Consider the following 21,969-nt stretch of genomic DNA (forward strand, 5'->3'; position numbering starts at 1 on the left):
GGTTTCAGTGTAAGATATTATTAGATGTTTTCTCTCAATCCAAGCTGTGTATTTTAAGCAGGATTCAATGAACTGATCTTTCTTGTACTTCTGATTTAGTTAAACCTTAATTGACCTCAGATTACCATACCTGATTTCAGTGCAGATTGAGGAGCCAGACTACGTCACCCAGTTGAAAAAAAGAATCTGCGCTTTCGTTTGAAGAGTTGAAGCTATAGGATTTATCACGTGTTCGCATCTAAGAAAACTTCCCCCTATTTAAGCCCTAAATTCTCATTTGCACCGGTTCAATTTTTAGACACCTGTTAAGCAGGAACTAACTTGCAGTTGTATTCTTAAAAGCTTGTTGGAAAAATATATTTCACAATAACCTACACAGCAAAAGTTACTAAACTTCGAAGTAACTTTTGTTTAAGCACAATAAAGAAGTTTAGACTTGATAATGCTTCATATTTAACAAAGCATTATTCATTATTTTATTCCAGGTCATTGTCCCTCTTCCTAATGATTCATTAGATTGAGGTCCCATCTACCTTGTGATTCAAATGATGCTAAGGAATCACCTGCCATTATTTCACGGAAAAGTGTACATTTTCTCCCCAATATCCTGGTTAATATCCCTCCCCAATTTAAATTCACCCTCACAGATTGGATGACTTTTCGTCTCATTTCTGTTGGATGTTGTCACAAATTAGCTCCAATATGTACTTACATAACAATATTCACTTAATTATTTCTAATTCTTAATGCTTTTATCCAGCTTTCCTACCCCCACTCCCCCACTAGCTTAATTTCTAATTATTTTGTGAGGTTTTTTTTTAAGCACAACACAGAAGTTTGGACTTGATAAGGCTCTGTGTTTAACAAACTTCCTGCGAAAGATATTACAAATGCAAATAATTGTTTTAACCCTTCTAAGCTTGACCTGCAGTTTAAAATGTTAATTTCTTAGAACCTACTAGACAGATACGGCTGAAAAGCAATACAGTAGCAATAGTTAAGTACTCCAATTTCAATAAATGTATGACTTTCAATAAACAATTTTAACAATAAATGTCATGACTCAGTTACAGACATGAGACAATCTTAAATCTTAAATTGAGTAATTCTAAAATAGGAGCTATAAGGAAATCTATCCCCAGGATGGCTGACAATAAAACTTTATTGCTTATAGGAGCAGGAGAGTTTCAAATGGTCTAATGACTGATGCAGATTCTCAGCAATGGGACAGCACCAATCTTACCACTAAATAATAATAATAATAATAATCCTTGCATTTCATGTAGTGCCTTAACATGTCATTGAAACATCTCAAAGCACTTCACTGGATTTTACTATAAAGATCCCTGACTCTGTATTTTGTAGGCGGATAAAATTAACAAAGGAAAATTCAAAACAGTTGATCGCCTCATCCCATGTATGGCCCAGTCAAAACATACTCCTTTAAGTTCTGTTCTGAGAGCGGTATAAAACTGCACCTCGCTGCACACAATAAACAGGCGAGATAAATACAAATGCAGAAGTCCACCAGGAAGTGTTAAATACATTCCTTCCACATATTATTAATACAATATTAATATGGGCACGAGCTGTTAAGTTTTACTCAGCATAAATGCCGCGTACACTCAAAACTGTTTCAGCCTCTGGTCTTACCGTTTATTATTGTGTGGCATGAGCTGTTTATGAGCCATTAAACTTGACAGCTTGGATATTTACTACTTAAATGAGCAAGAGATTCTGAACATTTACCAGTGATATAAACGGAGTCAAATGGGGACAATCAATTAAAGAACAGCTTGATTGTGTGATGGGAAGAGCGCTGGTATCCCGGAAGCGTGAGATCAGGCGGGCTTGAAGGGCTTCTTCAACTCAACCAATTTGTGATCTATTTTTAACATAATCGGGTCAAAACAGCTATTTTGGATGGAGAGAAAAGAAGAAAGGGAAGAACGGTTTAATAATTGACTGGTACCTGGTGATGGGCATCATAATATTTGGGCAATAAAATAAACAATTGTAGCTTTTGAGACATTAAGATTTAAAAATCTGATTGTGCTCCCTCCCTCCCTCTCCACATTCAAAACCAAACTTAAGACCCATCTTTTTTAGACCGTGCTTTTATCCCCCGTTCCTACACCCCCTTCGGCTCAAGCTCCCATTAGGCTGTGTAAAGATATCCTCCCAATGTGAAAGATTCCATAAAAATGTCTCAGATAAAGATCTGTGATTCCACATGCAGCATCACGCAGCAGCATAAGTTACAGAATTCTTTGTGCGCTGTGTGATTTGATTACAAAATGTAACTTTTGGAAGCTCCTGAGGGTATTGAGTAGTTTAAAAGATTAATTTAGCGTGTTTGCACGTCTGGAGGTCAGCTGTACATCTTGGCGAGGCTGTTGATGGTAAATTTGCCACAGCTCCATTCACTGACATGCAATGTTTCATTTAACCACAGTGTCTAAAGTGTATTGTTTTGGGGAGCGGAGGTGGGGGAAGGGGATAATCCTTCTACTTTGCATGACTGCCTCCTCAATTACTATCTACTTTCTGTTTTTATAAACAGAGATGCTAAATGTGGAAAAATCCAGTGTCAGGGAGGAGCAAGCCGTCCGGTTATTGGGACAAATGCTGTCTCTATAGAAACTAACATTCCTTTGCAAGAAGGCGGAAGAATATTGTGTCGTGGTACACACGTGTATCTGGGCGATGATATGCCGGACCCAGGCCTTGTGCTTACCGGCACCAAGTGTGGAGAGGGGAAGGTAGGAACCACTCACACACACTTAATTATTTGCTGAATATTTTTCTGTTCAAATAAGTGCACCACCGATTATAGTAAACCTCCATCGGACTTTTTCAACACCACTGTTTAGCTAAACACCAGCATCCCCAACTCTGGGCTCTCATCACCCTGCACCTAATACATTCCAGAATGAGGTAAGCAGGGACAGAAGTGCACTGCATTCCAGACACAGGGAAGTTTCCATGTATAAGTGGTATGCGTACGTGGAACTGTCAGCAGGTTTGGACCTCTTTAGCGTGGTGATGGGTTTCCTCATATGTTATACACCCAGCTGACCTTTTCCCCCCCACCGCTAAAAAAAAACTCCAGCTGTTTTAATGTAAATTAAACGATTTTATATTTTGGCAGAAATTTCATCTTCTAATAGAGGTTAATACTGCGGATTGTAATGAAAAGATTGATCGGCCACAGAGAAATGCCGTCAGGATCTGTTAATTCAGTTATTTATTCCCTGATGCTCTTTCTTATTGATTCCTTACTGGCAGTTTCCATTCAATGTGAAGCTGCTGTCAAAACTAATCAAATATCAGGTTGCATCTTGGGGGCATTTTACTGTAATTTGAAAGAACGTGTTCTAACCTTGCATAAATAGCTGGTGAAGCCACATTTCCAATGCTGTGTGCAGTTTTGGTTACACTTTTTTGGATTGAGGTGTTGGAGAGGATAGAGAGAATAGCGACTAAGATGATTCCTAGGATTTAGAGCTCATGTTATGAGGATAGGCTGTTAAGCAGAACTTACCCTCAATAGAAAAAAGATTCAGGGAAATCTATAAATAATAATAATCTTTGCATTTGATACAGCGCCTTATCACGTCTTCGAGACGTCTCAAAGCGCTTCACAGAATATACTGTAAAGTGAATTGACTGTATATTTTGAGGGTGAAACACAGCAGCCAATTGTGCACAGCAGTGTCCCACAAACAGTCGTGGATTGAATGATCAAATCATTATTTTTTTTGAAGGGATTATTACCCCCAGAAAAGCAATCCGCCAATCAACTAACAGTCAAGTTGCTATTTACTGCTAGGTAAACCGAGGCGAGTGGAGTAAGGAAACTTGCCCAATGTCTCGCCCTGCCCCGGAATTGAACCCAGGTCTTCTCGCTTGCAAGACGAGTGCTCTAACCACTGAGCTACAGAACTATGAAAGGCATAGCTGGTAGACATATAGAAGGCTACTTAATGTAGACTATGAGAGTAGAACTAGAGGACATGAGTTTAAAATTTAAAAAAAACTCTAGCAGGGTTGAGAGCAGCAGTTCTTCACAGTTTAATACATATGTAGAAGAGTCTCCCAATGAAGCTTTGTTCATTCTTTCAAAAACAACTGGGTAACCCTCTGTTTGACACTGTATTGGTTATATGGATAGGAATAGAACTGAAACTAATTCTTCACGGGACACGGTGATGGGGCCAGCAGTAGGGAGAATGAAAAGAGGCCAAATATGAATGTTAGAGATGCGGGAAAGGAAGAATATTCTGCAGGTTTTGCTTGACTATTTTTAGAATTTGGAGACAAAGCCTCTTTGTGAGGTGTACACCAGGAGAGAGGAAGGTGGGGTGAAGTTCACGATGCGGGTAATTTTGTATGCAAGCTATGTAGGGAGTGGGCTTGATGGGCTGAATAGCTTTTTCTCATGATGACAGACAGTAAAATGGGTGTGAGGTACAATACAAACTGGAACAGTTAATCTGTTTTTGTGGCAAAGTTTGCTACCTTTGCTAATGGGAGAATTGAGGTGTTCTCTTCTGTCTTTGTGTACTACATTACGAGAATAATTTAAATTCAATGTTTGCATTGCCATTTTACTGGGGCAGGAATTTACTTGCTGTTTAAGGCATTCTTTCCTGTTTATGTTGAGTTAAAACCAGATTACACCAATTTTCCCAGCATTGCCTTAGGAAATATTTTTGCTCATAAAATAAAGAGAAAGGCATCTTGTGGGTACAATTAACATTGCTCCAGCCCTGTAAGACTGCTATTTTGCCACAGGTTTAGACTGGATCTGGGTAGGGGGGCAGAATGTCCCAATGGATATAAAGAAAGATTCTATAGTAATGCCAGCTTCAGTTGTATTTGAACACTTCTATATGGTGGAAAAATCCAGTCGATAATAGTTCTAAGGAAAATTTTAATTCTTCAAAAACCTCATTAGTGTGAAAAATGGACACAATCTTCTTATGGCTTTGACTTTGTCCTCTTTGTGGATATTAACAACTCTGGAATTACAGAAAGGGAAACTCAGCAAACTTTTTAAACCTTGTGGTTAATGTTTTAAAAATGAAGCAACAGAAAATTTGGGTCTAATTGATTTTTTGAAATCCCAGGTGTTACTTAGTTTGAGTGGACATGATCCATGAACAAAAGATAAGTGAGAAAGTTAATTATTTTTTAGATAGTATTCGGTGCTGCTTCAGTCACATAAATTGAGAATTGGTAGGGATGCAATAAAAAGCCATTGTCATCTGACTGATAGTTGAGTGAATTGACAGCAACTTAAAAATAATTGGAGCTGTAACAGCAGTAACCAACATGCATTCATTCACTAGTAATCATTTCAAATAGTATATTTTGAAGGGTTTGAAAGGTCCCATCCTTTTATTCCGGCTTCTTTATGGCAAGCTAGGAGTCCCAGGTGCCAAACCCATGTTAGCCTAAAAACAAGATTGTACCAGCCCAACCAGGTCACTTTGAAGGACAAAAGTCTCAAAAGGGGTAAAAATCACAGAAAGGGCAATCTGTGGTATATTCCAATAATCACTGGAAAGCCAGACAGTTTAATACATTTAGCATCTGTTTATGTACTTGTGGACCTGATTTAGTGCATTTATTATGATATTGTAAAGTTTTACTTCTGTGTCTTGGTTTTATGATTTTACTGTCATAGGTTTTTTTTCCTGCCATGTGATACTTATTTTAATGCATTTTTGCATGCTTACAAATTGCACCAAAAAGCAGCATTGAACACAGATTTTATATCACAGCACAATACTTGCTTTGAAAAATTGCCACTTCACCATTATAATGCAGCGGGAAAAAAACAAATCAAGAAATAAGAACTACACTGTCTCATTCCTTGTTCAATTGATCTATTGAACTGCCAATGTTTCAGCAGCACCAATGCCATCTGTCCTGAATTGTCATCGTGTAAATCTGCCCATAATGTAGTGCTGGCTGAAGAACATTTTGGACTGACTGCTGAATTACACTGTAATCATGTGAACGGAATATGATACTGTACCACGCTGTACAGCAAAATCCTTGCCTTTCACCCAAAGAAACTCTGGATGGGGGATGGGGAGGGGGGCGAGTGTTAAACTATTCCCCATTTTTTTTGCATGTTCAACGACCTGTTGAGGCACACAGAGCTGATTAGTAAGTACCATTTTTAATCTTGTGAACTAAAAATAACACCAATTTTTTTTTCTTTCGCCTGCCTAGATCTGTCTAAATCGACAGTGCCAGAATATTAGCGTCTTTGGAGTGAGGGAGTGTGCTTCGAAATGTCATGGGCAAGGGGTAAGAACATCCAGCAGTGCAGATAAAGGTTGAGTGTGCGGGAGAATACATTGTGACAGAAGTTCTTTGTTATCCTTCCCACATAACAGTGTTAATCAAATCTATGTTTGGATACCAGTTATTTTCAATCAATTAACATCAGCAAAGCAAAATGGAAATGTCCGCTGTTTCAGTAGCATGTTTACGACTTAAGAACAGTCTGAACGGAAAGCAACAACTACCATAAAATATGTAGCAGCAGTCCTTACATTTGATCCAGCACCTTTCATGTGGAGAAGACATCTCAAAGTACAACACAGCATTAACTGTAAAATACAATGATTTTGTATTTTGTAGGCAAATGTGGCAGCCAATTTGCACATACAGCCATACTTATGGAAATGTTCATATCACTGTGCCTGAAAGGCCCATGTAATAGGACCTGGTAGAAAGATATGAGTAAGTAGTCCACAAGCTGCTTTCTTAAAAGCTTCTGCAGTGTGGATGGATATTTTCTAAGAGAAAATCAATCCTCAATCGTATTCCCTGTTTCTTGTGTTAATTTTACCTACTCAGCTCTCAGGTTATAGTGGTCTCAGAAAAGTTGTATAGGGCTATCCATTCCCACATCTACGTCCGCAATATTATAACACAGGATAAGCTGTTTTGAACTGTCATTAGTTTTTACTAAGTAAATACTATGCAGTTTAATTTGCTGTACTATTTAACAAGATTTCTTATTAAGGAATTCTACCAGAATTCCCATCAAACCCATGGGATCTCCTCTCTGATATAAATCACATCAAAGCAAAGGTCCCGCAAGTCAGTGTGACGTACATCTGGTTGTCAGGAGTCCCCACTCGTGTGCTTTAAATTCCTTAAGGAATCCCTTTGGGAACTGTTGCGAATTAGACCCAGGGACCTAATTTCAAATGAAGTTTCATCTGCTTTGCCTAGGTTGTCTTGCACATTATAAGAAACTGATCCACAAAGAGCAAAGCAAAAGGAGAGATAATATTAAAAGGAGAGATCAGGTTAACTTAACCTGCTCTTGTGCATCTCTCTGGTGAATTACAGAACAGCACTGACAGAGACCTAAACCCAGAGTAGATCAATTGTTTGTGCTCTTAGCTGCGAAATAGTCTGTAGCTCTAAAAATGAGTAGAAAAGAACTACAAATTAGATGGGGAAATGCAATGTAACAAAAAAGGACCCACAGAAACTTTAATTTTGGATTTCCAACCGTTTTTAATTCAATAATTTGTTCTGATTAAGTAATAATAATAATAATCCGTGCATTTGATAAAGCGCCTTATCACATCTTCGAGACGTCTCAAAGTGCTTCACGGAATATACTGTAAAGTGAATTGACTGTATATTCTGTGAGCGAAAACCGTCTTAAAATCAATTTAATGTCACAACCATGCAAAAGCATCTTTGAAAGGTATCCCACTGAATATGTTACAACAACACTTTTCAACTTTGTATGGAGTTTTATTCTCCCACAAGGACTCTTTCCAAGAACTGACAAGCTTCATTCCAGTCGTGGCAGTAAGCCATAACCCTTGGCTCCAAGGGCAGGTTTGTCTCACCCAAGCTACCGAGCCACATGTTTTCATTAGCTAGGGTAAATGGAAAGTTCAATTGAAATGAATTCAGAAGACATGACACACGGACTACAACACCAATGAGTACCGAGAGTGAATGACAGAAAGTCGTTGGCTATTGCATTCATTCTATAAACGAGTGTCCAGATGAAAAAGAGCATAGACGTTGCTTAATATCTTCCACCAAGCCAATGTGTGAACATCTGTGACAAATAAAGTGGGGGAAAAAATGTCTGTGAAAACTTTTCCTAAAGATGAAATCCAAACCAAATAATTCAGAGATTTCATTCCCAATCCGCTGCCTGGAAAGCCACGCAATGTTGCCATCTTATGGTGCTCAGGAGTAATGCAAACAAATAGCACTTATGTTGAACATAACTTGGTGCAATATGGAACCTCTATCTCTAAACAGTTAGTGATTTCAAAGTGAATAGTCTGCCTCCAACCCCGATATTTTTTTCTTTCACTGTTTTTGACAGTGTTAGTTTTCTCTGTGCTTCCAATTACTGTTGTGAATTGTGCTCATCCCTGAGAGTACTGCAGTAAGCTCTGTGTCTATCATGCTCCCTCTCGAGAGAGAGAGAGAGAGAGAGCTCACTGTGATAATGAAACACAGCACCTTGGAGTCATTATGCCTGCCACAGAATTGCGCATTTGAACCTTTTAGGATTCATTTTAAAAGAAAAGGAAATCAGCAACTTTGAAATTCAAATGAGAAGTGTTCAGAAATTCTTGATTGCATTTCTAGAGCCAACCGCTTATAATAATATAAAAGCATAACATCTTATTATTAATAATAATAACCTTTGCCTTTGATGTAGTAGCTTATCACATCGTTGAGACATCTGAAAGCATTTTACAGCATTTGTTGTAAACTACAGTGACTGGGCATTTGTATGGATACTGTTTAGATTCAGTATCTGTGAACATTGGTTTGAAAAGGCAAATGGAGGACGAGACAGTGTGACTGCAACATATGGTGCCATGATGTAATTAGAATTCTTCACCATTTCCTCCTTCCCCCATTTCAGTTCAAAGCCACAACATTGTGGGGAGACTAAATTGAAGCCAAACACCAGTGTGTGTCACTTGGCAAACATTTTGGAATGGGTTGCCCACCAGCAATCTTGGCCGCTGAAGTTGTGTTGCCTGGCACGTCGAGGGAAGGAATAATGGGATTAAAATAGAACATTACACAGAACTGAAAGTGCATTAAAAAAGTTATTGGACATTAGAGTAACTTGTTCCACTTAAAATGCTTCCCCAATTTTTCACTCTTTGCCTTTTGTACTCTGAAGATATTGGCTCGTACTGAGATGTACCTCCAAAGGCACCACCAACCTAAATGGCAATTCATCATCTGGATGTCCAGACAGTGAGTGTTGGCCATGAGCAGCAGCCAGCCAATGTGTTTTCAACTGAAACACAGACGTTCCAGAAAAATTCACTAAGTAATGATCAGGATCAGGGACCCTGGCTGATTCTTTTTCTCCTTTCCTAGTACAAGAATGCCAGAGCCAATTTTAGAAATTTGACAACCATGTAACTAAGATCCCACAATTTGGCACTGACCAGGGATCAAACTCGGAACATATTGGTCTATATGGCTCAATATCACAACACTCTGTGTATTTATACCGACTGGACCATCAAGGAATGCCTCCAGTTTTATAATGTTACACATATGATTTTGAACATCAGGAACAAATAGAGTAACTGCAGTGGCCTTTGAATAAATAGTACATTTATTAAATAATAATTGGATCTGAAGATTACTTGGTGTTCACATATGTTAATAGGACAGTAGAGTATTTCAAATAAGTTGTTCAGAGTTTCTGTTGGTCCCATGAAACACAAAAAGTACAGCAATGCTTTCTTAGGAACACAGTTATCCAATGACAATAAGACATATACGATAAATTGCAATCCTTCTTCACCAAATGCTATGACTAGATTAACAACAACAACAATCTCTTATAGGACCCAGACTACAAAACAAAACCGCTTTAATTGTGATAAAATCCCACCCTTCCATTTTCTCCTCATTGTTTCTTCTTTCCATTCTCTGTTTTTGCTTTTTTTTTAACATTGATTTAATCTATATTTGGGCCTAATCTACCACAATCTCGAGTGTCTGAAAAGACTGGCTTTAAACACCTTCGCAGGGGAGGATGGTAGGGAAAGATAAGATCAAATGGATCAGAGGGAATTTTTCATTCAAACCTCTCTTGTGATGTTGTGTGTCTTTTGTCTTCCTGGGTTTGATAATCCATTTCTGTGCTGGAACAACTTACACAAACCTAAATTTTCATCAGTTTTAAACAACCCAAATTTTAGCTTTTCTAGACAATGATAAATTCAATTGATTTCATGAAGATTGACAGCACTGCATCATAAAAATGTATTGAAACAGAAAGCAGAAGTAGCCTCACTGTAAGCACACAAAGCAAATTTATTCATAACACAATATGGGTTAATCTCTAAAGAGAGGTGAATAACTTCCAACAAGATGAAATACTACAATTTCTCCCAATCTTCTGAAGGTAATTGAGCAAATGCACCAGGATATCATTCTATCATGACAATCTACATTATTCAACACTGACTGGTTGCATTCAACGGTCTTGTTTGTTCCATATAGTATTTGATTATTAGTCAATACGTATTCTTCAATCCTTTAAACCCCTCAAACATCTATTTATCAACTCTTTCTTTAATACGAGCATTAACGTAATGCAGATGGATCAAATACTCCAGAATTTGTATTTATATAAATCCTATCCTTATTTCAGGTTTATAAGTGGGAAGAAAATAGGGTTGGTATTCTGAAAGGATGAATCAAATGGGTTGAAGGATCTCTTGCAATCTTATCATTTTACTCAAAAGAGGAAACGTTCAAATTGTCATTTATGATAAATAATAGTAATCCTTGCACTTGATGTAGCACCTTCTATGTTGGGAAGATGTCACAAAGTGCTGTGCAGGATTTACTGTAAGATTTAGTGACTTTGGATTTTGTAGGCGAATGCAGCAGTCAATTTGCAATTTGCACACATTAATGTCCCATAAACAGCCATGGAGGGAATGATCAAAATTATCTGGAGGATAAATTGTCAGGTCACTGCCAGATTCTCTTTTCGCTCAATACAATGTGATCTTTATGGTTCATCTGAACAGGCAGATGGGATCAAAGGATGGCACCTCTGACAATGTAGCACCCCTCCAGCACTGTATTGGAGCATCAGCCTAGACTGTGAATTCAAAATCCCAATGTGAGTCTTGAACCTACTACCTCCTGACTCAGAGGCAAGAGTGCTAACAGCTGAGCCATGATATTGTTGAGAAATACAGCAAATTAGACCCCAATATTTATTCATGTCGACGTCTGTGACTGCGGTTGCCCTGTGTGTTTCACATGTACAGTTGATTTACAAAAGCTGATATCAATTTACGTTATTTCTTGAAAAGGTTTGCAACAACAACGAAAACTGCCACTGTGACCAGGACTGGGCTCCTCCATACTGTGACAAACCCGGTTTAGGAGGCAGCGTCGACAGTGGGCCAATGAGGCTGCAAGGTGAGGAGTCCAACTATTAATCCTACGCGTGCAATTCAGTTTTAGCACGATGGATACGGAAAATAATGATTAATACACACAGATACCAGTGAACATATTGTGAAACAATCCAGTAATGTTAAAAGCAAAAGATATTTTGTATTTGTGAATGCGCTGGCAATATAAAAGCATTTCTCCGGCCTCTCTCTCCCACCCCCCAAACTTGTTTCAACTGAAGAAATACATTTTATTTGAATTATTTTTGAGTTACAAAAAATGGGGCCCAAGTTCATAGGAATGAACCTTACAATATATAATTTCATGTATTTTATAACAATTCTGAATTTGGAAGAGTTGGCATGAAATCATAGTAATCTGTGCTGCTGTCATGACTGAGATAATACTTATTCTATTTTCAGAAAGTAACAGCCTCTTTGTGGGTATACTGGTTACCATCTTGAGTCTAATCACTGCTGGGTTGATCATGTGTTTCAAACGGAAGACATTACTGCAGCTGCTTTTCTCACAGAAGCTGACAACTGTCGAAAAATTAAGGTAAAGCATTTGCTGAACAGATTCTGGTGGATTTTGTTTCCCTCTTGATTTGTTTGTAAGATTATCATATCCGAGCCCGAGGAGGGGAGGTCTGGAGACTATACCCATAATCTAGAAGTCACTGGGAACACACAGAAGGTCAGGCAGCCTCTATGGAGAGAGGAAACGTTTCAGGTCGATGACCTTTCATCAGAATTCTTGACAAAAGGTCATCGACCTGAAACATTAACTGACTTTCCACTCTCCATGGATGCTGCCTGACCTGCTGAGTGTTCCCAGCGACTTCTGTTTTTATTTCAGATTTCCGGCATCCGCAGTATTTTGCCTTTGCTGTGACCATAATCTAGTTACTTTGCTGCTCTGCCCCTACATTATCATTTCAACCCTTCCTAATTCCACAGATCCTGTTTCCTTCCTCATGAATATAAAACTATGCATAATTCAATTTCATAATTAGGCTTACAGCGAATTTAATTAATATTATATTTTGGTGATCAAAGTCAGCGCTGAGATGACAGTGCTGGTGGATGGAAAGAATATCAATTTGTGTTCAGCAATAGCACTGAGTGTTAATACATAAGATGTGATGCAGTTGGTACTAATATGGATCTCTGTCTTGCCATACAATTGCCAAGTCTTTCAGATCAATGAGAACTGACTGTCAATCGACAGCGACCAGAATTTGCACTGGTTATGTTCTGTGGGATCATCAAGTGCCACGTGATTTTATCTTCAGCCGGCAAAATGTAACAGCATCAATAAGAGGAACTTTTCAGTTCATTCTCTTAAAAAGCCAACTTTCTAGTTGAAAAATGAGACTAACGCTGTGCTTTAATTAAAATAGTGACATTTTCACAACAGACTCAGTAAAACAGTAAACATTTTGCGCAGTGGCAGATTGTGTTACGTCTTGGTAGTTCCTCAACAAAGAGATCTCAGCTACACCTCAGGATTAAGTGCTTCCCCACAAAATGGAGAGAAAATTCAAACTCAAACTCCTTTGAGATAAGCAGGGAGGAAAATCAGCCAAACACTTACTCCTGAGTGCTATTTCGTGACCTCTGCTCCACTCTCTGTGTGTGGTGGTGTGGTGAGGAAAGAACTGAGATTGGCTGTGCATCCCTCCACGTTAAATAATCTGCTGGCATTCACATCTCGGCTCACAAATGAAGAAAAGCTTTTTGAGCATGTTATTAGAAAGCAGCTGACACCACCCTTAGGAGAGGAGGGGAGTGTTAGGGTCAAAAGTCAGTCACAAATTGCAGTTGGTAAAGATTTGTTGAATGTGCTTCTATTGTATGAGACTTGCATACCGTTGGATTGATCAAATATAAAATCTGTTGCAAATTGAATTATGCCAAGATACTTTCTTATGTTTAGGTCTGTCGGGCCAACTAGATCTTCAACTTCAAACCAGCCCAGTCCTGCCTACCTAACTCCCATTAAAAGAAAAGTCAACATGCAAAAGGTTTGCCTTTTGAGAAGCCGTGTACGGTCATAATTTCCAGTAGAAGGCAGCGGGCGGAGCATCTGTTTCTAATATTAAAAGATGAAAGCTGATAATAATAATTAATAACAAATAACATTCCTTGCATTTGATGTAGCACCTTTCATCTTAGTAGGCTGCCTCAAAGCACTTCACAGGATTTACCTTACAGTGTAGTGTCTATGTCTATGTTTTTGTAGGTGAAATTAATAAGCCTTTAAGAAAACATTCATTAAATATATAATTTAGTCTATCATAAGATCAGTATAGTATGGTAGCTGGTTAATAAGTTCTAGGACAAAGTTTTACGTAACAGCTAAGTCTTATTATAATAGGTTGAAGCGCTCAAAGTAGTCTGGGACACTATCACACGTGAAGGGCTCTATATAAATGCAAATTGTTGTTGCAATAATCCTTAATAATCCTTGCATTTGATATAGCGCCTTATCACGTCTTTGAGACAAAGGAGTATAGAATGTACTGTAAAGTGAATTGACTGTGTATTTTGTTGGCGAAACAAAACTTATTATTTGTTTTATTGCAGCAGACAGACAATCTCCAGCCTCCCAGGTCATTTCCACCCCCTGGAATGCGAGATCAAGCTGTACGAGGACCACCCTACTATCAGCCTGTTCACATCAGTAATCCTCTGCCAAATTCAGTCAGAACAGCAAATTTGCACTTTTCTCTGACACCTCAGCGGGTTCTGCCACCACTAAACCACAGCACGGAGTCTAATTCTGGAGTACCCAACAGGCCGCTGCCAGCAAACCCTTCTTTCAGAAGCCTCCAGGTACCCATGGGCTTTGTGTATTCAATGAATATCATTATAGCCCACTGAAAGATTCAAAAAAAGCCTCATGCATAAAAAGCACTGTCTTTCAGATCTTTCTAAATCATTTACCAGTCGATTTGACTTTGTCAACAGTAGCTATACTTAGTGAAATATCTTGTGCAACCTATTAGAAGTACAACAGAGGACGTTAAGTAGGTGATGTTTTGCTGTATCCATTGCTGCCCGTGCATTAAAACAAGTGTTAACAGAAGACATAAAGATGTAATGAACCTTTATACTATTTTAATTACTCTCTCTATGTCATGAATTCATTGTTTGACAGAGGTTGCTTGTAGTTTTAAATATCAAGTCAAACCTCAATAACTCTTTAATTCTGTCAGACTGACATTTCTGTACTACTTGCCATGCATTCCTTTTTAAAGAAAGGATTCTTTGACAACGCTACGCAAATATAAAGCACCATTTCCAAGAACTGCAAGCTATTTCTTTGTCACTGAAGAACTAATTTAATATATTTTTACTTTGGTTTCATCTTTAGTGCTTTTTACCTTATTTTATAAGGTAAACACATAGCCTGTATTTCTGTCATCTTTGTCAAGGAGAACAGTATGCCAATGTGCTAGAGGTGGTCCAATAATAGGATGAATCTTCCCTGATCCAGTCCTATTGAATGGCAAGATTTTAGGCAAAGATTAGCATCCAAAAGAGAGTGAAAGCATTCTCACAACTGCCATTTTGTCACATTGTTTTCATGGCGTGGAAATATTTGATCATTGCATCTTCTTCTGTTAAAATACAATCAGCAAAGCAAGCACACATATTACCATGGTAACATCAAACCGCTAACAAATTCTAAATCTAAAGATCAATTTAATCTTGGATGATAACATATTTGAACTTCACTGAAGAGCTTAAACCCTTTCCACTTTCCACTGTCCATTATGAACATTACCTCAATTCACGTTGAATTTACTGAACTCATATGTTGCTGTTTTTTTTGGAGAGGTTGGCCTTTTATATGCAATGACCAAGTTTTAACTTGTCTTGCCTAAGTAGTGTTCCAAGCTCTTCCCATTAATCCAAAATATAAAAGCTTGTTATTTATCATAATAAGAGTAATTATTATTATTAAGCACTTTGTAAGTGCACAAGAGAATAATTTTACAGGCTCTCATGCAATCTTAATTGCAAGTCATTTGCATTCACAATTATAATCATTAGAAGATCAACAAAGCCAAACCAAATGGTTATTTTTATTGTCGGAGGTTGATAAATAAATTCAAAAGTTTTTAGGATTTGAGAACTATATGTGTAAAGTGTATGGATAAAATAGATATAAAAGTGTGTGTGTGTGTGTGTATATATATGTGTGTGTGTTTAGAACTGACACTATTTAATCCAATTAGTAGCTCCATAGCTAAAAACTCATCATAAAACACTGACACCATGTCTGTATTGCTGCTGAAAATAACAATTAAGCTAACTATTGCACTTTTGCTGGTAATTCACTGTAAACATGTGTAATCAATAAATGGATCACGACAGAGTAAGAAATTCCAGTAGTTAGCAGAACTGCATATTTATGTTGCGTGTAGATGTATTTTGGACTAGTGCCTAACCAGGTTTCATTTGCTGGTTGCAGGCACCTTCTATACGCAATCCTCCGCAGAAACCACTGCCAGCAAATCCTATAAACCGACCATCTCATCTTAATGCCTCCTCCATGCAGAACCCTGAATTCCATATCAAACCTGTCAGGTGAGCTATATACTCAATTTAACTGCAGATGGTGCCTCTTTAGCTGTTGCTGTGTTCTTATTCTTTTAGGAAATAACATGATGGGATATAGTACATAGGTAGTTTGGGACATATGTGCATGCGACCGTCAGGAAGGTGGAAGGGGAACTAGATGGACCTTGGTCTTTTTATCGTCTAGCATTTCTTATGTTCTTAATGCTCGAAGGCATTTGACTATCAAACGTGGTAAGTTGTAAGCTCTTCAGCCTAAAAAAAAAAGCAATTTCAGAGCTATTTTCTTGTAGAGGTATATAACAAGATATAACGGGATAATGTAAGGGGTATGGGAATAAATGGAGTGCAGGAGCAGAACTGAGTAGGAAGTTGGGGAGCAGAGTTGAAAGAGGCATTTGGCAGTGGAGTTGAGCACCCCGGATTGTTGGGAAGCTACGGAGAGTCAAGAAACAGAAGGGATGCTGACAACTAAGTGAAGAAATATTCAGTGTAAACTGCTTCCAACGTTTCAGCCATTTAATTGAGAAAATCTTCTGAAGGTTCCATTCCCTGTAGTTAAACCCACTTTCAAAAATCATGAAAATCATAAAACTTGTATCTGTGACTTTTGACATTTTTATCGCGGGTAATCTCATTTTTCCTCTATAATTCACTGTGACAAAATAACAGCTCGCTGATAGCAGAGAAATAACAACAACAACAACAACACGATTCCATTTATAGAAATAGAAATGAAAGTACAAGGAGAGATAGTACAGCTATGAAAAGCACGAGTAGAGATACAACAACAACATTAACTTGCATTTATATAGCGCCCTTCACACTGGATGGCGTCTCAGAGCTGCAGATATGTGAAGTATTTATCCCCTACTAACTCCCAGTATGAATCTTGTCTGCGGATGTACTGATAGAGCTTGAGCTATAGGTAAAAACACAAAGGGATACATAATGCTATTCAATTCAGCTTTTAGCACATACCTCTAAATGTGGTATTGAGTTAGTGAAGCTGTTGCTGTGGTTTGTCTAATGAACCTTACTGTTCTTTGGCTAATTCAGGATTACAGTGACGGTTGTCTAATCAAATGCTGGTAGATTACTCTGTGTTTAGTTATTAAACATTCCAACTGCCAGACCCATTATCACAGAGAAGGTCACTGCCTAAAGTTTCAAAACGCCAGCATTATAGTTTAGTCAGATTTCATTTATTACCCAGATCAGCGGGCTTGCTTTAATTCTGATTGGACTTATCAACAGAAATGAAAACCTGTCTTTATCCAATTAGGCCGCCAGTTAAGATTTACTGTCTGCAAACTCTTTCCAAAAAGAATCCAACATTACATTCATAATTCAAAGATAGTCAGTCATAACATTGGGGATGAAAGGAAATTTCTGATTTTTTTTTAAATGTTTATTGGAGACGTGTGCTTGGAATATGTCAAACGTAACCAATGCTTCTGAAACCCTTTAGGGCTTTTGATTCTGGGCCACACACAGTTCCTGTTTGAAAAGCTTCAGTAATGTCACGAAACACTGTGGAATGATTTATTTGAAAAGAGACAAAGACTAAACTGTCACTCAGTAATTCGTTGCATGGGTTATGATATCTTCTCGACATATTTCTAAACCAAGTATTCTAAGCTACAATGGAATGAAACTAGTTAATATCCTATTACCAGTGTCACAGGCATTGATGTGATACGGAAGGTTATTTCCATTAAGCTCGGTTGTATTGAAAGCTGGAAAAAGCTGCTGACATCCAACCCTGGTATAATTTGCTTCAGAATGCAAACCAGCAAAAAAAATATCAATCATCTCCATTTCATTTGTGTTATTTCTCGAAAACATCTGTTCTGTCATCAAGTTCTACCTGAAAGTGTTTTGTTTCTTCCTGATTTTCGTCCCGATGCCTGTCCTCTTCTCTCTTGAAGATGACAAGCTTGACTCACACTGGATACCTGGCTCTTTGATACTTTGCCGAAGCATGTGGGAACCTTGTCAGTGAATGTTTCTGGACAAATTGATGGTGTTCAATCTTGAGTCACAAATTCACAATTCCTGCAAGGATCACGGGGTAGTGATCACACCCAAGGTTCTTCCCCCTCTCTAGAATGGAGGCACAGCTTATGTTTATACAGCTGTTTATGTGAAAAAATATAATGGATGTCTCAATCCATTTCACAAAATGAGAATAATTGAAACAAAATCAATACAGTACAATATTATGTGAATATGAAGGCTGATTCTGAGCCTTTTCTCTCTCTCTCTCACTTTCCTCCCCATTACTGCCTCATCCATTCCCTGACTAGGAACGCCACTCCATTACATTGCTCGCCTCTGTCCATACCTCACAACCAATGCAGCTGAAACTCTCATCCATGCCTTTGTCACTTCCTGGCTAGACTATACCAATCCCCTCCTCACTGGTCTCCCCAACACCCCCATATACAAAATTCTATTCATTCAAAACGCCGCCACCCAGATACAAACCCGCACAAAACTATCACCATCACACCAGTCCTTGCCAAGCTCCACTGACTCCCAATTACCGAACAGATCGATTTCAAGATCCTCTCACTTGTTTTCAATGTCCTTCATGCCCTTGCACCTCCCTACCTATCCAATCTGCTTACTCCTAACTCCACCACCCACTGCCCCTGCTCGGCTGGCTCCGGTCTCCTGTTTGTCCCTCGTCCCCTCTGCTCCATCATCGGTGGTCGTACCTTCAGCCACAATTCCCCGAAACTCTGGAACTCTCTCCCTCAATCCCTCCGCCTTGCCACCACGCCCTCCCCACTTTCAATTCCCGCCTTTTTTGATTGTGTTTACGGTCAGCTCCCCCCTCCTTCTCCCCCGGCTCGGCGTCAGACTCTGACATTGTCAAGCCTCGCGTGAAGGGCGCTACATAAATGCAAGTTGTTGTATTCACCCACTGAACTACTGGCGTTTTGATTATCATTGTTTTGTATACTGAACATTGCTACCCACACAATTTACCCCAAAGCAAAATAGCTTCCCACCCTGCCCTAAAAAAAAGCAATATAAACTAATTTAAACACAGCTCCCTGAGGAGAAAGTTAAAAATGATGTTCTCCGATCAGGGTCTAATGATGCTTAATAACCACTGTTGGTTACCTGTGATGGTTTATATCACCTGACCTTTACGATTTGATTACTTTTAACTTGCTCCCAGTTATCCATTAGTTTCTATTTAAACACATCCCTGGGGCACAGGGCTGCAAACATTGCCTTATTTATAATAATCAGCAGTATAATTTCCGCTTTCCCAGTTGAACATCATTTCCTCACACTCTAGTAGCCACTTGATTACAATATAATCCGTCTACAAGTGAATTCCCTTCATGTTGCAATGTATTTGTTTTAGGTGAGGAAGTCCAGGGTGATTCATTCTTCTCCCACTGTAACGCCGTATCTTGTACACAGTTAGTTATATGGCCAAATGGGGTTCCATGGCACAAGGTATTGCCTAAAATTGGGATGAAACAAATAGCTCGTAATGGCCTTCTTCTGTACTGAAAAACTCAATGATAAGGAGGCAGATTTTAATTAGTGTTGTGATGGAGAGCGGAAGTTATTACCAGAGGCAACAATTTGTTCGCTGTGAGCTCACTAACTGTGAGCTGTGCAGGTAGATGTTGTTTGGCAGACGCAAGGCTATTTAAAAAAAAGAGAGACAATTCAAAGTGTTAGCATGATGAGAGGAGCTAAAACCCATGAGTTCTTGAATAAAATCCTGTTGGCAAAAATTATTCCAACCCAAGCAGGCCACAGATAGAAGTGAATAAGGCACTGAACTCAGGCTGATTTCATTGAACTGAATTGTATTTTCTTTCTTTCAGGCCAGCACCCAAGAAGCCTCAGCAATATAGCAAAATTAACCAACATTGTTGACATTTAAATGACTGAAGAACTTTGCCTGCCAGCAACTGACCAAACGTGTTTGCACTATCGGAGGAGTGAATGTGGAGTTAGTACATTTATTAACCAACATTATGAGCGGGAATGGTTCTGCTGTATATGTATATGCTGTGTCAGCATTGCATGACACTTGGGAGTCTAATTTGCAGTATTTCTTAACAGGATTCCTCAACAAGGAATCCGAGTCTCACAAGTGAGACTGCTTCAGGTAACTGGAAATATTTTGCGACAACCCCTCTTCAGGAGCAGAGGTCCCGCAGTCCAACAGAGAATTCTAACAAGATTCTCTATTTTGGAATACCCCAAATTAGACTCCCCTATAAGCCTTTGGTTTCATTTCTTGGCATTTGCAAAGGTTGGCAAGGCTCGGGTGATGACGAAACTGTACTTTTTCATCACCTTTTGGAAGAGGAAACGGTCTTTATCTAAGTCATGCGCTCTCTGTACATAGAGTATAAATATTTTATACATGGAAAGAACCCCTCTGCGAGATCATGGTGCCACGACGATGTTTAGCAAGGCACTTAGCAATGGCTCACTGGAATCTGGTGGGTGACCCCCTCTCACCCCACCGACCCTGCTTCAACTGAAGAAAGTACCCAGACTTAAAAATGCATTCAATTCAGCTTCTAGTAATTGGTTTACAAAATAAATCTTTCTAGAGAGCAAAAGCGCCAAACGTTCTCAGCGCTTTCACTGTATAATTGGGCACCAGCTAGATATAACCCCCTGTGATACCACCCCTGTGCGTGCTTTGTCCAAGCCACTCGTTGTATAAGTGTTGTATCACTCCAGGACGCATGTGGAATGCTATTGAATTAGCCTCACCAACAAATTTCTGCGTGATTCATGATCACCTACGGCTAGGCGAGTAATGTCAATATAACCCGAAGCACTGCATGAGTTAGCAGGCGCTAACCCAGAGGTTTCAAATGCAGCCTTATACTGTAACTAAGTGGTAGGCTCACATCGCCAAAGGTGGTGGCCTAATTGGCTGGCACCCGTTATCTGATTTATATAATATAGCATTAATAGATAAAGGGATTCTGAGCTACTGTTTTTGGTGCTGTGACTCCTGATGGTGCTGTGTACTTGCTCAGGTACTTGTAAATTATTAATTTATGTTGAATATTTATTACAATGCAGTGCAATGTGGTAGACACTTTTACAGTAGCTGAATTTTCTTAAAGGAAAAATTCTCTGGGTGTTGTAATTGTGTTCATTTTTTCAGTGATAACATTCTGTCTAATTGCATCTTAGCAGAGTGAATGTATTTGCTCTAAAGTTCCTAGGGCACCACTAAACACAATGTGCTATTAATCTTTAAACAGCTGAAATAAAACACATTCATACTCAGATAAGGAATTCAGCGCAGATTGGACTGATTCACAGAATTCATTTAAACAAAACCACTGCATTGTTTACTTTTTCTGGCAAAACCATTTTGTAAAATGATTTTTTAAAAAGAAATTCCAAGCTTACTATTAGTATCTGATGTAGTTTATTGATTAAACTATACTCCCACTTTTTGTAGCATTTACATATCCTAGTAGGTCAGCTAGCTATTCAGAGTCCTTATTATATAAATGAAATGTATCTAACATTCCATTCAAGCTTTTTCATGTTTGTTGTACATTTTAGGTTTTACAGGAAAATGCTATTCTGGAGTTTGTTTCCTTTTGCCATTGATTCATCACTATGCTTGTGAATTGTCCAGTATTCAATAAACTCTGTTCAAATAAATCACTTTGGATCATTAGTTATTTGTCATAATAATAATCCTTGCATTTGATATAGTGCCTTATCACATCGTTGAGATGTCTCAAAGCGCTTCGCAGAATATATTGTAAAGTGAATTGACTATGTATTTTGTGGGCGAAACGCAGCAGCCAATTGCACACAGCAGTGTCCAACAAACAGTCGTGGATTGAGTGACCAATTTAAGATAACTAAAAAAAGGACCATCACAATGTACGCA

At 38.6% G+C, this 21,969-nt stretch overlaps 1 protein-coding gene across 3 annotated transcripts in view; it reads left to right on the forward strand.

Moving 5' to 3' along the window:
• The window catches only part of adam12b (ADAM metallopeptidase domain 12b), a 158,833-nt gene extending 137,121 nt beyond the window's left edge, over window positions 1-21,712 (forward strand). For 2 of the 3 annotated variants that reach the window (XM_042336794.1, XM_042336796.1), the window contains 8 exons: window positions 2,564-2,762; window positions 6,247-6,324; window positions 11,379-11,487; window positions 11,886-12,021; window positions 13,402-13,489; window positions 14,052-14,300; window positions 15,946-16,061; window positions 19,913-21,712. In XM_042336794.1, the coding sequence (XP_042192728.1) occupies window positions 2,564-2,762; window positions 6,247-6,324; window positions 11,379-11,487; window positions 11,886-12,021; window positions 13,402-13,489; window positions 14,052-14,300; window positions 15,946-16,061; window positions 19,913-19,964 (1,027 nt within the window). In that variant the 3' untranslated portion in view covers window positions 19,965-21,712. The remainder of the gene's footprint in view (window positions 1-2,563; window positions 2,763-6,246; window positions 6,325-11,378; window positions 11,488-11,885; window positions 12,022-13,401; window positions 13,490-14,051; window positions 14,301-15,945; window positions 16,062-19,912) is intronic. The other variant, XM_042336795.1, reaches the window with a different exon arrangement.
• Window positions 21,713-21,969: the final 257 nt, after the last annotated feature.

This window comes from Callorhinchus milii, unplaced genomic scaffold (genome assembly GCF_018977255.1).
Source record: "Callorhinchus milii isolate IMCB2004 unplaced genomic scaffold, IMCB_Cmil_1.0 Scaffold7, whole genome shotgun sequence".
Lineage (NCBI taxonomy): Eukaryota > Metazoa > Chordata > Chondrichthyes > Chimaeriformes > Callorhinchidae > Callorhinchus > Callorhinchus milii.